Source organism: Zootoca vivipara, chromosome 1 (genome assembly GCF_965207765.1).
Source record: "Zootoca vivipara chromosome 1, rZooViv2.hap1.1, whole genome shotgun sequence".
Taxonomy (NCBI): Eukaryota; Metazoa; Chordata; class Lepidosauria; order Squamata; family Lacertidae; genus Zootoca; species Zootoca vivipara.
This window is the reverse complement of record NC_142582.1, coordinates 122,049,544-122,067,521: the sequence shown is the minus strand read 5'-3', so window position 1 is coordinate 122,067,521 and position 17,978 is coordinate 122,049,544. Positions and strand designations below refer to the sequence as shown.

Sequence of the window (17,978 nt, the reverse complement as noted above, 5' to 3'; positions counted from 1 at the left end):
AGTACCTCGGGTTACGAACCGTGATCCGTTCCGGATCGCGGTTCGTAACCCGAAAAGGTCGCAAACCGAGCGCCATTTCTGCGCATGCGCAAAGCGCGCGCGCCGCTTCTGCGCATGCGTGGGGGGGCGCGCCGAAAACACTTCTGGGTTTGTGGAGTTCATAACCCGAACTGTTCGCAACCCAAGCGGGTCGTAAACCGAGGTACGACTGTATAGGCACAAAACAAGCACAGGGTTGTTATCAATGAAGTCATGCTCAGAATAGACCTATTGAAATCAACGGGCCACTGGGCTATTCAGATGGGGCTCATCCACCTGGGAAGGTAGTCCATCTAGGAGAAAGAAAACTCTGGTGCAAAAACCCCGCGGCTTTCTAGGTTATCTTTGGAAGAAGAAAAGGCTAAAGTGTAAACCCTACACAAATCCAGAGTGGAGTCCCTAAGGCCTTGTACGCCTCCTTCAGGCAACTCCTGCAGCCAAGCTGGTGCCAGACATGTTGCTTTGGACCACATCAGCAGCCCAGGACCTCCATACACACTGCCCAGGCTTGTGCCCCAGAGGGGTCACTTCGGTGCTGCTAATGCAGTGGTTTGACTTCAGTTCTGGAGGCGCACTCCATTGTCTCTTGAGACAAACTGATGCCAACAATAACTGGGCTATTCTTGTCCACTGAGTCTAACGGGTCTACGATGAGTATTACTTAGTTGGATTCAACCCAAGGGGCCTCCAACAACCACCCAGAAAGCAGCGGTGGGTGGGGGCAGCAGCAAAGAGGTCCAGGATTTAAGGCCCAGAAGGGGTGGAAGGGAGAGGGTGCTCAGCGCTTCCCTTGCCCACAACACTCCCGGGGTGTTTTGGAGAATGTCTGCGGGAAAGCGTCCGTAATTGCACTGGGTGGGGAAAGGGTTTAGCATTTCCCTTCCTGCCTCCTGCTCTTTCTGTGTCCCCACTTGAAATTGCCCACATTCTAACCAATGGGCCACGCGCCGCCATAACATGTAGTTACAGCCTTAGTTCAGAGTTAAAGGTGTTTTGCGGATTTAATTGCAACTGGCAGATATATAACCCGTGCAAAATTGGTTTACTGTGTGCAGTTCTCAGACGCCCCTCCATGTACTGCTTCTGATAGCATATGGCAAATTTATATGCAAAAATGGCTAAGCTAGGAGAGACTATCAAACTCTCATGGGAGAACGTCAAAGGAGCACTTTTATATTGTCGCCGTTAGAAAGTGGCCTCTATTAAGCAAAAATTGATTCCCCGCTTCCCCAAAGGTGTGCACAAAACCATTTTATTTTATTTTATTTTCAAAGCAGGAGCAGAATAGAAGAAAATATGTATTTTCTATACAATTTTCCACCTTTGGTTTCATTCATTGAACATATTAGCTGGAGTGACTTCATCCTACTGTATGCATTAATCATTCATATTATAATGAACACAAACTGAACTGGGGGCTGTTTTTAAGGATTGTTTTCTCTTGTTTTAAAACAATTTTTAAATCTAAATTGTATTTTAATCTGCATTTTAATCAATTGTTTTTTCTTTCTTTTACGTTTTATTGCAATTTTATTGATGTCAGCCGCCCTGATCCCGGCTCTCACTGGGGAGGGCGGGGTATAAATAAAAAATTTATTATTATTTATTATTGTTCCGCTTTACAACAATCCTGTGAGGGAGATCACCGCGAGTTTCATTTTCCAGAGAGGGATATGGAGCGTCTTCAGCATTCAAAGGAGGAGAGGGAGATGGATATGCCTTTGACCCAACCGTAGGCATGGACTGAATTTTTTTTTCCCAGGGAGCAATATGATTTATATTGGAAGCTGCATTCCAGTCATTAGGAAACAAGCGGCAATAAAGATGACAAAATTAAGTAGCTATTTGTTATCCATCAAACAACTATCATAAGGAGAAGTGATTAGGGCATACAAGCAGCTTAGGAAAAAGCCTACAGGATCAGTAAATCATGTTAGTGGGACTTGGCTATGGCTTGGGGAAATGAATAAGAAAACAAAAAAACACCAAATGTCATTTTAAGAAATGATAGAAGGCAAAACACATGATTTTTCCAAGTACACTGTTGGGTGATTCAAGTTCTCTCCCTCTCATGCAGTCATGGGCATGCGCAGGCATGCACAGAGCACACCCTTCAATTGTCTGACATCAAAGGATTCTGTCATTCCAACGATTGTTGTTTTCTTTTTTATAAAAAAAAAACAACCTGACAGGAGCTTAGGAAAAAGACAGGCACTTACAGTTACTCTGGTAAGCGATGCTGTGCTACAAAGCGTGTACAGAATAGAACCCCAGGAAAAACAACATTTTTTCACAGGGGATGAGGGAAGTTACTAATCTACATAGGTTGTGGTGGGGGGGGGGGGAGTCAAATTAGAATGCAATGCAGCAGCCGTTGCAAAAAGGATGTCTTTTTTTTTAATACCACAATCTGATAAATTATCTTAAGTAGCACATTAACGTCAGAAATTGAGCATAATCTAACTTCTTTTGGTAGCAGCATTAAATGGCTTTCAAACATCTTTCCTACTAGTCTGACATTAAATTTAATAGCACTCAAAGAGACATGAAAAAAAATGTTTCGGTTTTCTTTCTTTTTTTAAAAAAAGGGGGGGGACCCAAACTACAGCACTATCGGATCATTGCCTCTTAACCGAGATCCAGTTGAAATGATGTGAATTCCGAGGTTATTGGCACTTGTAGGGAACAAGATAAGTAATTTGCTGTGTAACATTAACCAAATTAACAGGGCCATAAGCATTCCATGCTGTATGTGTGTGGCCTAGTGCAGAGTTGCACCTCTCAAGCATGGCTAATAGACTGGGAACACAGGCTTGTGCATTCTTCCTCTCTTCTGTTTCCAGTACAAATGCACCCCTCACCTGAGCACCATTTGGTGGACATTTGTATTGGGACATAAATTTAGGAAAACATGAGCAACAATGGCATCACCTGTTGACTTTGCCTGTGTAGAAGGCTTCACAGGTGCCCAGCATGGAGCGAGACACTCCACTGAGTTTGGCGACTTGGGATGTTTGTACTAGCAATGAAGCCATCCCTCTGAATATTTCTGCTATCTGCTTAATTATAGGTTCGTTGCAGAAGCCAGTTTAACCATAACGGGGCATCATCTTTGTAACTACAGTGGAACCTCGGTTTACGAACACCTCGGTTTACGAATTTTCGGTTTACAACGCCACGGACCCATCTGGAACGGATTAATTCACTTTCCATTACTTTCAATGGGAAAGTTCGCTTCAGTTTATGAACAGACTTCCGGAACCAATTACACCCATGCTTCGGGTTAAGTACGCTTCAGGTTGAGTACTCCGCGGACCCGTCTGGAACGGATTAATCCACTTTCCATTACTTTCCTATCTGAAGAAGTGTGCATGCACACGAAAGCTCATACCAAAATAAAAACTTAGTTGGTCTTTAAGGTGCTACTGAAGGAATTTTTTTATTTTATTTCAATGGGAAAGTTCGCTTCAGTTTATGAACGCTTCCGTTTATGAACAGACTTCTGGAACCAATTGTGTTCATAAACCAAGGTACCACTGTACAGTCATACCTCAGTTTAAGTACGCTTCAGTTTGAGTACTTTCAGTTTAAGTACTCCGCGGACCCGCGGATCAATCCACGGATTAATCCACTTTCCATTACTTTCAATGGGAAAGTTTGCTTCAGGTTAAGTACGCTTCAGGTTAAGTACAGACTTCCGGAACCAATTGCGTACTTAAACTAAGGTACCACTGGTTAACCCTAACTAGGCAACGAAAGTCCACTTCTACTCTGGTCTTACACAATGCCTGGTTTAGTGCAAATGTTACAATAAACTATGGTTAGAGTCAAGAGGGTAAAGGTAGCAGAATTTAGGCCAGAGAAGAGGTGGAGGAGGAAGAGAGGGGAGCATTTGTCTGGAAACCTTGGGGTAGGGAACATTTTTTAGATGGGAGAGACATGAGGGAAGATTGGGGAATGAGCAACTGGGGGTCTTTGGTGCCAAACACAGCCCTTTTAAGAGGATTATGGGGTCCCAAAATAACCAGCCTAGAAGGTGTGGCATGACTGACAGCTGTGGCTACAGGGGTTACTAGCACGTCACCTTAAAGGTTGGTGCGGTCTGAGAACTTTGACCTCTCAAAGTGGTCTTCCAGCAAATCTAGTTGCTGACGATGACACTAAATTAGCTCTTTCCAGCTCCATGATTCCATGAATTAATTCTGACATAACTGTGCTTAAAATGTTAACACAACTCTATGCTGCTTTTTCAGCTCTCCAGAAACGAGCAGAGTTCTGAAGTTTAAAGCGGTAACCTTTTCTCTAGCTCAATCATAGAGCCAGCTTTCATCTGACAAGGTAATTTAGAGATATATACACTGGGGGGAAATTCTTGCAAGTTGTAATATGTTTCTTTAGTTCTTGCGCTCCTTTATTAAGTTGGTTTTTTTAAGGCACTCTTTCACAAGAGAGGGGAAATCCAATGAATGACAGTAATCGAATCAATGGGGGCTTAATTTGCTAAAGAACAACACATGTTTAGATTCTACACTCTTAACAAAAGAATCCCTCAGGATCGGCTATTCTGCATGTATGTTTATGTAGTCAAAAATAATCTCTCTGCAAAATCTCTAGCAAGGAGCTGAATCTGTAGTGGTAGCCAACAAGCTGTGCAATGCTATTCCTGATTTATGCCCTCTGGGCCTGGATACGATTGTTCCCAATGCCACGTCTGTCGGTGAAACCTGAAATTGCCAGTGTACGAAATCTACCTGGCTGTAAACTCTTACACTAATGGAAAACTGGTGTGAAGGAAATTCTGGATTTACCAAGGGGTTGGCCAGGTTGGCCTCACCCAAGGACATATGCCCAAGAGGCACAAAAAATCATGCTTCTCCACTCTGGCTCAAAATGGTTAGGAGACTACCTGCGCATCCACACACTCCCCAGGCAGCTGCTACACTGCTCTGGGTGGCCAACATCTCCTTGCCAAAGGCACAAGGGACGGGGGGGAGGGGGCACATATACATCTTCTTGCCCAGAAGGGAATGGGGAATGCCAAAACGTCTCCTTGGCCAAGGCAGCTTAGCGATGCCTCTAGATATAGTTCTAGGCATGAAATGGGAAGAGCAGAATCTAATTGCAGGTCCTGTGTCTGTGCGGGAGTCAGTCGTGCTGTTGATGATGCCGTAACATTACATGTTCAAAATAAGTGGTGCAAGTGGAAAGAAAACAGAGAGCCCAAGATGACTGTCTCCCACTCGAACCCGTAGACAAAGCAGAGGATAGGATTGTAACTAGCTTACTGCAGCACAGCCCCAGAAATGTGAAAGATCCATGTGCAGGATGGGATCACACCGTCTAGGAGCAAAGAAATAGGAGCTTGCTGGTGGAAACTTTGGTGGTGGTGGTGGTGGGCTGCTTAACTTATAGGTACAGTGGTGCCTCGCTAGACGAATGCCCTGTAAGACGATTTTTTCGCTTAACAAAGATATTTTTCTAGCGGAGGTTGCCTCGCAAGACGAATTCGTTTTGCGAAAAATTCGTCTAGCGAATCGTGGTTTCCCATAGGAATGCATTGAAATTCAATTAATGCGTTCCCAGGTGGCGCTGTGGGCTAAACCACTGAGCCTAGGGCTTGCTGATCAGAAGGTTGGCGGTTCGAATCCCTGTGATGGGGTGAGCTCCCGTTGTTTGGTCCCAGCTCCTGCCAACCTAGCAGTTCGAAAGCACATCAAAATGCAAGTAGATAAATAGGAACCTCTATAGCGGGAAGGTAAACGGTGTTTCCATGTGCTGCTCTGGTTTGCCAGAAGCGGCTTTGTCATGCTGGCCACATGACCTGGAAGCTATACGCTGGCTCCCTCGGCCAATAATGCGAGATGAGCGCGCAACCCCAGAGTCGGTCACGACTGGACCTAATGGTCAGGGGTCCCTTTACCTTTACCTTATGGGCAAAAAATAATTTTAAAAAATTTCAATGCATTCCTATGGGATTCGCTAGACGAATTTTTCGTTATACGAATTGACCCGTGGGACGAATTAAATTCGTCTAGCGAGGCACCACTGTACTTTGGATAGACAACAAAGACTCATCAGCCAGGAGAACCAAAAATATATAAAGGGAAGATGAATAGCACTTGAGATCTCAGCCTTGCCTCAATTCTTTAGATACCAGAATGAACCAACTCCTCTTCTTCAAATGAAGCTGCAAGGCACTCCAAGTAAGCAGAGGAGAGAGGCTCATCAGGGAGAGGGAGCCCCTCCCTCAAAGCATGATTCCTGAACATCCTTCATTTCTTCCCTATAAATGCTCCAAGAAAAGAGAGGGATGTGTAGATCTACTCACAAACACCCGTGGCCACAGAAATGTGTCCTACCTCACTGCAGTTAAGACGAAAAATAAAAGTCTAAATATGTTTCAAGTATAGGGAAATAAGCCACTATTAATTTTCTCTGCTGTTCTCCAGAACCCTAAAGAGCCATCTCAGCCATCCACATTTTGCACCTTTAGTTTGGGCCCTGGGCATATCATCTTTCTTTTTCACCGAGAATGACTTTATCATATACAGTGTGATGCAGAATATCAAAGGAATTAAAGCTTCTTGACCTCGGTTCCAATTTGTATGATCACTCAGTGGGGATTTCCTTGAAGCGCTACTTGGTACTTTAGTAACTTCCTGAAATGGAAATCGGCAGTAACCTGTATAATTATGCATTCCAAAGCTACTTCGTGTTCTTTCTAAATCTTGGGAGAGTGAATTAAACACTCCAAGATTTCAGCTGCAAAAACACGGCACTCGTTAAGAAACTTCGTTTTGCGATTCTGTTCTTGGGCCCGAATTCCATGTTGCATTTTGAGGACCTAGGAGCGCTCCTGCAAGTCTCTTCCATATCAAAAACACAAAGCATGGGACCATAGTAACACAGAGCTGGGATAAATCCAGTGGATCACCTGATCTAATCCCCACACCCATGGGCCTCAGGTGTGATGTGGCTAGCAAACTCATCACTCCTGAGCACCACTTTGAAGGTGGTTTATTGTTTATTATTATTATTATTATTATTATTATTATTATTATTAAGCAGTATATCAAATTAATGAAATAAGTAAATAATAAACGTTGCTGCCATGTTGTTGTTGTTGTTGTTGTTGTTGTTGTTTAGTCATTTAGTCATGTCCGACTCTTCGTGACCCCATGGACCAGAGCACTGGCTCCCGCAGTTTGGTCAAACTCATGTTCGTAGCTTTGAGAAGACTGTCCAACCATCTCATCCTCTGTCGTCCCCTTCTCCTTGTGCCCTCCATCTTTCCCAGCATCAGGGTCTTTTCCAGGGAGTCTTCTCTTCTCACGAGGTGGCCAAAGTATTGGAGCCTCAGCTTCACTATCTGTCCTTCCAGTGAGCACTCAGGGCTGATTTCCTTCAGAATGGATAGGTTTGATCTGCTTGCAGTCCATGGGACTCTCAAGAGTCTCCTCCAGCACCATAATTCAAAAGCATCAATTCTTCAGCGATCAGCCTTCTTTATGGTCCAGCTCCCACTTCCATACATCACTACTGGGAAAACCATAGCTTTAACTATACACACCTTTGTAGGCAAGGGGATGTCTCTGCTTTTTAAGATGCTGTCTAGGTTTAGGTTGCTGCCATAAGAGCAGCTAAACATCTCTGGGAACCTTGTCATACCTGGTATTAGTCACTCCTGTTAGATAAATTTCCCTGGAAATGTTTCTTCCTCCCTTAAATTAAGATTGTGCAGGGTTCCCCTTATTGACATAGTCCAATGATCCATTTAACCTGCCATTTTGCCTCTCGCAGCAGACAAGCCAAAATGCTTCAATGAACGCTTAGTTGGGCGTCATTTTTCTTCTACCCAAAATGGCAGGGTGTTGGGCAGAAGGAACCAAGGGGTTGCTGGAAGAACTTCTAGTACCACTTTCCAAGCAGCAGCAAACCTTTCTGTTGTTGTTCAAAAGAAAGAAAAACTTAAGAAAAGCCACTGCTACAGGCTCCTTTAAAAGCCAGGGTTCAGGTACACTGTTTGCTGCCTCCCCCCGCCCCCCCCCCCCCGATCATTGAAAGAAGCTGGACCTAAAGCTTTCGATCCGTTCCAGTATCCTATAGTAGCATAAAGTGCACTTCCAGACAACCTGTTAATTATTGAGCATTCATTCTGATTTGTTTATAGGGACGTTAGATGATGGTGTGTCACAGTAAATGTTCTCTCACACTTTCCAGTGTATTCTCTTGTCATTTTCCTTGCTGAAAGAAGCCTGTTGCAGCTTTGTTGTGAAAGACCTTCCAATCAACTGCAATAGCACAACTTGAATTAGTCAGCGTATGACTGAAGTCACTGTATATGGTTCCAAGCTGTCTATATGTCTAAACCACACAGCCTCCTGGGCTTGCCGATCAGAAGGTCGGTGGTTCGAATCCCCGCAACAAGGTGAGCTCCCGTTGCTTGATCCTAGCTCCTGTCAACCTAGCAGTTCGAAAGCACATCAAAGTGGTAGATAAATAGGTACCGCTCCGGCATTTCCGTGCGCTGCTCTGGTTTCGGTGTTCCATTGTGCCAGAAGCGGCTTAGTCATGCTGGCCACATGACCCGGAAAAACTGCGGAGAAACGCCGGCTCCCTCGGCCTGTAAAGCGAGACGAGCACCGCAACCCCAGAATCGTCTATGAATGGACTTAACTGTCAGGAGTCCTTTACCTTTAATACATTTTAATGCACATGACCACCCCCACCCCCCAAAGAATCCTGGGAATTATAGTTTCTCTCAAGCAGGGTTATAATTCCCAACACCCTAAAAAACTACAGTTCCCAAGATTCTTTGGGGGACTGACCTCTGAAGCAGTCTGTTCCACTGCTGGACACTCATACCAGACAATCCTGCCCACCCATTAAAAAAGAGAGAAAATCTCTGCAACGTGCAGTTCAGTTTGGTACAGTCATACCTCGGAAGTCAAACGCCTTGTGTCTCAAACGTTTTGGCTCCTGAATGCCGCAAACCCGGAAGTGAGTGTTTCAGTTTGTAAACGTTATTTGGAACCCGACCGTCCAACGTGGGTTCCGCGGGATTCCGATTGGCTGCAGGAGCTTCCTGCTGCCAATCGGAAGCCGTGTCTTGGTTTCCAAACATTTTGGAAGTCGAATGGACTTCTGGAATGGATTCCAAGGTACGACTTCCGAGGTACGACTGTATAAAGACACCAACTGCAAATCAAAACCTATCCACTGTGATCTGAATCTAAGCAACCCACAGCTTGTTAATCCTTGTCCAACGGTTGCAAAGACTTGATATATCAGATCAGCCTCCTAAGGGGCAGAAACATCATTGCTATCCAGCCTTGATTCCAGATACATTTGAATTTTTACGTTTCCTGTTGGGTTTCAAATGCTAATGAAGGAGTGACAAAGCGATGGAGAGATTCAAATACCTTCCCAATCCCCGGGTTTTCTTTGACTTTCGACACAGCTCTTAAAAGGCATGGCGGTGCAGGAGGAGGACTCATCTGCAGGATGCCACTAAAATTAGTGGCGTAGATGGAGAATTCATGGGAGTGCAGCAATGGGGCATGATGCTTCTTTCTCTTCGAGGACAGGTTAAGTTTCTGGGCGGCTCTGAACAAAGTAATATTGAAGAAAGAAAAGAAAAGAAAAAAGGACAGTGTTATTACCTAGGAGGAGCAATTTAGGCCAGTAAACCAGATGTTCGGTGCCATCGCTGCCTATTGAACAAATCAAGCCATTTCTTTTTGCAATCAGATTTCATGAGAACCTTTCATCAGGAGATTAATAGAAGGAAACAGGGGCCAAAATATGGCTGGCATGACATTTGTGCAATTTCTCTCTCCAGTAGAGTTTCAATTATATCCCTTTAAAAAAAAAAAGACTTTTGGCAAGAGCTAAGAAGAACAATCAAAGGTTGCCAAAGCCTCATGTCATTAAATGCTGAAATCATCCCCTTGTCACTTGCAGGCCCAGATGGACTTTGCCGCTGCTATAAGAAGTTATATTTTGTACCTAACAATTTAAGAGACAAAAGGGAAATGACTTCTGGCTATGGTTTACACAGGAGTTATATTTTGTATTTAACAAGGAAAGAGACAAAGTGGCTTCTGGCTATAGCATAAGCCAGTTGGGTTGTGAGCCCCACTAGAGAAGGTGGGGAGAGACAGTTGCCTTTTCAAGCACACACAAAAATGAGAGCCCACGGCAGAATTCAGTTTGGTTCTTTGAGAACACAAAATGGATCAAACTCAACGTCCCTAATTTTTCATGTGCAGGTAACATTTCTGCAAGGAGGAACATTGGGTCATGAGAGTTCCAACCTGTCGTCCAATCTGGTTGAGCCCAGACTACAGCTTTACATCCACATTAAGAAATTGGCCTACAATGTGTAAAATGCCTATTTTGCTTTGATGGAGCAGAACATAATCTCCAGACACAGAATCTCAAGAAGTTCAGCTGGGACCAATTGTCATGTGATTCCTCCCTTCCTAGAACTGTCTCCCAATACCAGCAATTATGAGGGAGAGAATACAGCAAGATCAACTCCTTTAGCTTTGGCCGAGTTAAGCTGATATTCGGCTCTTCCACTCTCAGACCTGTTTCCCTCAGCGGCCCATTCACCTGATCCCAACAATAACTGTGAATAGGGTTGCCAGACTCAATAGTGGACAGGACTTCTGTGCCTTTAATTGCCCTGCTCTCTTTTGAGTCTGGAAACCTTAAAGAGAAACCAGCAGACCCTTTGTTTAATTTCCAAGCAGAAGAAGTCCTGTCCTCTATTGAGTCTGGCAACCCTAACCATGAAAGCATCTGTATTTGTATTTGCAAGAAGTCCATAAGAACAATGGACTTACAAGGAAGTGTGTACAGAGTTGTATAAGTAAGAACAATGGACTTACAAGGAAGTGTGCACAGAGTTGTATAAGTAAGGGGGAAATGCATGAACATCACCAAGCTTGACTCCCATTCGTCCAAAATTAAGAGAAACATTTGCCCACTAGAAAAATGGCAGAATCTGAAGCGACATCTTTAGCCCGCGGGATGAGCTAGTAACAAAAGTAAGGCTGAAAGGCAGCGTGAACCAAGGAGCCACAGCAAACAGCTCCATCATAAAAGCACAATTTAATTTACATAATGTTTACATAAATGTGATTGACAACTGCCATGAGGACGTCTTGCAATTCAGGGACATTACTGCTGCATTTTTGGTCCTCATACTTAAGTTTATTCTCTACGGCCAAACATCCACATCTCAAAATGTTCCCGGGTTTATAAACGACACTTCCCATATTTTTGATTAATAGGGAATATTATGCATATTCTAGCTTCCATTATGTGCTATAACATGGAAATAACAAACAGGGGGGAAATAGCTCTGGTGAATACTTTCAAAGCTCTACGAAGGGATGTACACGGAATTCTGATAGATTAATGATTGCTTCAATACAGTCTGCAAATGGAGTCCCCCTTGGGAGAAATATATAAAAGAGGATGCCAAGATTGAATTTACACATCCAATGTTTATTCAGACACCCAGGCTGAGTGTTAATAGCCAGATACGTTTAGCATACACAAGGGGATCTACGGATGAAAAATGTAGGTCAAGTATGCTGTAAAGGTGTAAGTTCTGCCATAAAAGCCAAGGCCACAAACCAAGTTAGCCGTGCTCAGATACACTGAAATCAACGGACTTAAGCACACCTGACTGTGTTGGATTATGGCATAACTTTTTAAAATAACAAGGGCCAAAGCTGCCCACTGGAACTGGTAGGGTAAAAGTCGAGAATTCTAGCCAACGACAGGCAGAGCCCATTAATTCTAGGTATTCCTCCATCCTCCTCTCTGCCAATTCTACAGGGACAAAACGGAGGCTAAGGAGGAGGAAACTGACAGCCAGGTCTGCCTCCTGGATTGGCTGCATAAGAAGGCAGGATGTTTAGGGTTAAACCATGTCTAGGATGTCTAGGGGAGGATGTCAGTTTCAGCAACTGATTTTCATGGAAGAAGACCACCAGGGATGAACTGCTCTGCTCATTAGGCCTGAAGCTCAACCAAGTCTGTGGAGATCGTGTTTTTGCTAATAAAGAGTTAACTCCATCTTTGAACTGTGCGATTACTGATCTGCACGCTGGCATTTTGAGAGAAGGAGGGGAAAACTTCTTCCTATCCGCTTTCTCTGCATCATGCATAATTTTATGTGCCCCTTATCCTATCGCCCATTCCAACTCGCCTTTTCCTGAACTAAAAAAGCCTCAAACGATTTTAGGGGGAAAGCTGAAGCAGCTGCTAGAGAGGGCCATTAACAATAAGAAAGGCCAAATGCAATGCTAATTTTACTTCACGCGGATCTTTTAAATATATACCAGACATTACAGTGCCCTCCGAGCACCCATTTGTACATGAAAGCATTTGGAAGAGCATCATCTGCCTTCTTAGTCACTTCTGAAGAGTATTATAGCAGCATTGCTGGCACCGACAATTTCCAGCAGCAGATTCGGTGCAAGAAAAGAAAGAAAGGGAGCCCCGGCTGAAAAACAAGATGGAGGACTTAGATGCATGGAATGCAATGATCAAAAAGACAAGGATTACCCACTTATCCATTGGATCTTGGGATGACCACAAGAGAACCTAGACTATTTATACATTAAATGCAAGACAGCTGCTCCCCTAGCATCTACTGAGTTTCTGAACCACTGGGACAATGTCAAGAGGCAGCGCTGCAGTTTGGACCACACATGGATGCCTCTTGCAGCAAAAAAAAATGAGCAGCTGCTACCTTGGTGGCCTTCCTTGGAGGAATTAAAAAAGCTACGCTGTAACCAAAACTGGCATGGCACCGCGCCTGAAACAGCAACCGAGAGAGCAAGCCATTTTAATTCCCAGAGTGCTCACCGATTCCAGAACAAGCTTAGCAGTTCACCCATATGGCGGAACGAGGGTAGCGCTTAGCCCCATGACAAAAGTAAGTGAAATCTGTTTTGTTTTCCCTTCAAATCCCTCGGATGTCAACAGAGGTGGGTCATACCAACTTGTGGCAGAATTGCTCTTTGGGTGAAACCCAATGGCAATACTAGGAGAAAACGAGAAGATGTTCGGAAAGCTTCTTCCAAATCATTGTTCTGTTTAGGCGCCGGACTTTTCTGTGACTGCAGCCGGCTGTGCCACGCCAAATATCTGCCACAAAAAGAACGTTGCTTTGTCCAGGTGCAGCCATTTGTGCATATGGTGGTCATGGAGATCTGACAAGGAAAGCCTGCACTGGAATCTTTCGATGAATACCACTTATGTAGTAAGATGAAGGCCATAGTTCAGTGGTAAAGCACATGTTTTCCATGTAAAAGTTCCCAGTACAATCCTTGCCAACTCCAGTTAAGGTGTGGAAACCCTGAAGATCTATCTGCCATTCAGTATAAGACAAGGCTGAGCTATATGAACTAATGGTCTGATTTCAAATAAGGTGGCTTTCTACATAAAACAGAAAGAGTAAGGCTGCAGGCCTTCCTTTAAAGCACCTTTCCCCCTCCTCCCCAAAAAAAGGAATCCTGGGAAATGTAGTTTGTTAACAGCAACCCTCTTGGTGTAAACTACAGCTCCCAGGAGTCTTTGGAGTGTGTGTGCTTTGAATATATGATGTGTAAGGTAAAGGTAAAGGGACCCCTGACCATTAGGTCCAGTCGTGACTGACTCTCGGGTTGCGGCGCTCATCTCACATTATTGACCGAGGGCGCTGGCGTACAGCTTCCAGGTCATTTGGCCAGCATGACAAAGCTGCTTCTGGCGAACCAGAGCAGCACACGGAAACACCGTTTACCTTCCCGCTGTAGCAGTACCTATTTATCTACTTGCACTTGGACGTGCGTTCGAACTGCTAGGTTGGCAGGAGCTGGGCAACAGCAGCTCACCTCATCGCGGGGATTCGAACCGCCGACCTTCTGATCGGCAAGCCCTAGGCTCTGTGGTTTAACCCACAGCGCCACCCACGTGATGTGTACACAGCCTAAAATCTAACACAATTACGAGGGCAAATGAGCAATAACGTGGTTTCCATTTAACTTCTTTAAGCTTATCATTTACATATTTCAAAAGAAAGAGCCTGTGGTTGATTTCTAGCTCATGCACGTGACATAAATTAGTTCTCTCCTTCTGTTCAATCCCTAGCATAATTCACAGACACAATCCGCAAGGCTGAGAAATGAAAAGATGCAGAAGTCAAGGAGGACAATGATGTGATGGAAGGACCACGTTTGATTCCCGGTGAGGAAGCTCCTCAAATTCTGACTAAGGTTAAGACGCACACACTATTCATTTCCTTGTGCTTATCTAGTCTTCTAAAAAGACTCCAGAAAAAGAAGCCAAGGCATAGACTTTCAACAGCTTTCCCAATTAAGGCTTCTGAAATGCCGCTGTATATTATTTTCCCCTCCGACTGTGAGATCTACTGTCTGCATTTTGCTTAACTTTTCATCTTTAATAGAAGTTGTCTTTTAAGATGCTCCAGAGAGTTCTTTGCTCATAGCTAGGTGTCACAGCAGAAAATAAAAAATGAATATATGGCACAAGGAGGAGCACTCAAATATCAAGTGACAAGGGACAGGCCTCTAACCCGCTCTTTCCTCTGCACAATTTACAGGTTGCTCGGTTGGCTGCTGCACATGGAAGGCGAGGCAAAGCACACAGGGAGCCGGAGAAGACCAATTAACTAATAGCCTGCATCTGGAGAACAAAACGGAAGAGGAGGTGACAAGCCCAGATACAGAAATAGGTTCACACTGGCCTGGTTTGCATGTAACACAAAACCATGGTCTAAAACAGACCATGGTTTACCAAGTAACTTTATTGCAAATGATTGGTGTGCTGGTGCATGCTGCTCAGGTTACTCCTTCCTCCGTCTTCCATCTATATATACAGTGGTACCTCTACTTACGAATTTAATGTGTTCCAAATGCACATTTGTAAGTAGAAAAAAATTGTAAGTCAAATCCCATAGGAATGCATTGGGAGAAAAAAATTGTAAGTAGAAAAAATCCTATCTAAAAATTTGTAAGTAGAAAAAATCCTATCTAAACCGCATCCAAGATGAGCTCCATTCATAAGTAGAAACATTCGTAAGTAGAGTTATTCATAAGTAGAGGTACCACTGTATAAAAATGTAGAAGGTCCATGTTTGTTAAAGCACAATGTTCTCCAAAACCGCTTACCCAATCGGCCTCAAATTCGGCCACAACCTCACATGCGGCTGCGGGAGTGTTTCCATGCACTTACATTGGACAGAACACACCTAGGGCAGGTAAAAAACCTGGATTTCTGTTTTTTAAAAATTGCGCCCTCCAGTGGACATCAAACTTACATACAACAAAAATACTGCCACAATCCCGCCCACTCATCGACTCCCACCACCCCGGAACCCAGCCCACCCCAGAGACCACACCCACCCCAGAACAGGCTGATCCCCAGGGAGCAGGCTGCTCCACAACCCTCACCCGCTCCGGAGATCACGTCGCCGCCAGGGAACCGCCTGCCCCGAGACCAGGCCGCTCCCCATCCCTCACCACCCCAGAAGACCTTCACCATCCAGGGACTATGCCGATCCCCATCTCACACCTGCCCCGGAGATCGCCACCATCCATGGAGCAGACCGCTCCACAGGCCTTCCCGTCCCAGAGATCTCGCTGCTGACAGAGAACAGGCCGCCCCAAGACCAGGCCGCTCCACACCCCGTGCGACAACCCCACCACCCCCATGAACCGGAGGGATACAGGTAGGGGGGGGGACTCACAGCGGTGAGCCGAGGGGGGGTTCACTCACGGGGATGTGCCGGGGGATTGGGGGGAGGGGCCACGGCAACGCGTGGCAGGGTACAGCTAGTGCAGTATAAGAAACAAACTAGAGTATGGGCTTAGCCCATACATTTGGGTTTCCTTCCTCTCTCATCCATCACACGGAGAGGGCAGTGGAATGAATGGGCAATGGGCAACAGCATGCTGCTCAATCATGATAAACCATGCTTTGTTTGAGACAATGGCTTTGTGTTACATGCTGTCATGGGCCGGGAGTCAGCTTCGCCTGCTGAACAGCAGCCTGAAGAGGGAGAAGGCGGAGTGACTCCACCTGCAGCTGATCAGCCTTCAAGGACTCAGAGGAGAAGGCGCTGATATGAACCAGCTGGCTTCAGCCTTCTTAAGCAGGGCTTCCAGCCTCACTCAGATCCTGTCAATGCTTGTTGGGCCTGGTCTGACCTTGCTGCTTTTTGCTCCTCTTGTCCTTTGATCATTGGATTCACTGACCCCTGGACTGTCTGACCATGTTGCCCGGCCCTAGGACTGGACCTGACTTTGGATACAGACTCTGCCAATAGGCAGGTACACCCCAGAGACTCTGTTGGTTGGCTGGGCTCCCAATCCACTGAGTTCTCTCATCGTTGCTCAGCACGAGACTATGACACATGCCAAAAATGTCTGCTGAAATATGTCTCTGAGCCTGGTCAACAAGCTCCAGAACAGGGGTAAAGGTAAGGCTGCTTGTTTGTTTGTTTGTTTACTGGATGCAAATGAGCCAGGCACTCAGAGGGGCAGTTGCACACTTAGAACTGAGGACGCAGAATGATATTAGCTCAGTGCCAGAAGACATACACTTGATGAACAAGGAGCAGAGTTCAATTCCTAGTAGTGCCTCTTTAAAAGATCTGAAAGCAGATGATAGAAAATAACTTTCCCAGTCTCGGACCCTGGAGAGCCGAGGCCTTTCAGTATAGACAATACCGAGCTTGACAGAAAAATAATCTCACCTGATATAAGGCAGCTTCCTATGAATAGTGCACATTTAAGGACGTAGCCTAGGAATTTGTTTACAGTACCTGGACTGAGATCACAGTCATCTCTCACTACTGGTTTTCCTCTTAAGCTCTCTTTATTTCACCAGCTTAATTTAGGGTGTGGGTGTGGAACAATTTTGCGGTTGCAATTGTTGAAGGGCTAGCCGTCGATAACCCTTGCTGATCTGCTGCACATCACCCAGAGATCAGCCTTCTGTCCATCCCACCCCAAATAAAGGCACAGATGCCATCATTGTGGCAATTGAGGAATAGACTAAAAGAACGCCAGTCACCGAGTGTTGTTCGAAATCTGCCTGCAGATAAGACAGATATAACCTTTATAGAGCGGTGGGGAAAGTTGACAAGCATCCTAGGTTCATTGAATACAGGTAGCGTTTTTTTCCTTCAGAATCAGATTCTAAGTTTGTGGGGTGGGTGGACAGAATTAGTTCTGCAAGCCTGAAGAAAATGTCGCGTATGGCTAGTAGTGATAAGCCAGCATCTGGTGACATTAACCAAGAGGATGCACACAAACACATACCAATCTCTAGAACAGTTTTGCAACCATTAAAAAAAACTTCCACTTTTTTTTTAACACAAGGTGAAAGAATTTAAGGGAAAGTAAACACACACAGGATGCTCTAAACTTCCTCTTAAAAGCAGGCAACCTAATTGAAACACTGATGAGGAATGAGAATGATGGCTGATCCAGCTGACATGGAAATTATGGCGCCTCTAGGAAGGCTGACTCACACTGAAGGAGCTGCTGTGACTTTTCTTCAAATATTTTGTCTGTCTTCATTACAGATGGATGCATCTGCCCATTTCCATTCCATGTCAGTTTCATATGCACCTAAATCCTAGGTCCATTTGGTTCCGTTTTTTGTGAATTTAAAAACACACATTAAAAATGTGGATTTAAATAGTACACACCTTTCTACAAATACAATTTTAGAGTTAGAAGGGACCCCCAAGGGTCATTTAATCCAACCGCCTGCAATGCAGGGATCTCAACACGCAGTGCCCCATCCAATTTGAAACCACACCAGCCCCTGCTTAGCTTTGCAAATGAACTAGCAAGTTTTATTGCTGCACCACTTGGAGGAAAGTGGTGCAGCACACTCCTAGTGGT

At 44.8% G+C, this 17,978-nt stretch overlaps 1 protein-coding gene across 1 annotated transcript in view; it reads right to left on the bottom strand.

Moving 5' to 3' along the window:
- Positions 1–17,978, bottom strand: part of KIF26A (kinesin family member 26A) — a 140,328-nt gene that overhangs the window by 29,924 nt on the left and 92,426 nt on the right. Inside the window, exon 5 of the mRNA XM_035105016.3 lies at positions 9,462–9,645. Within this exon, the coding sequence (XP_034960907.3) occupies positions 9,462–9,645 (184 nt within the window). The remainder of the gene's footprint in view (positions 1–9,461; positions 9,646–17,978) is intronic.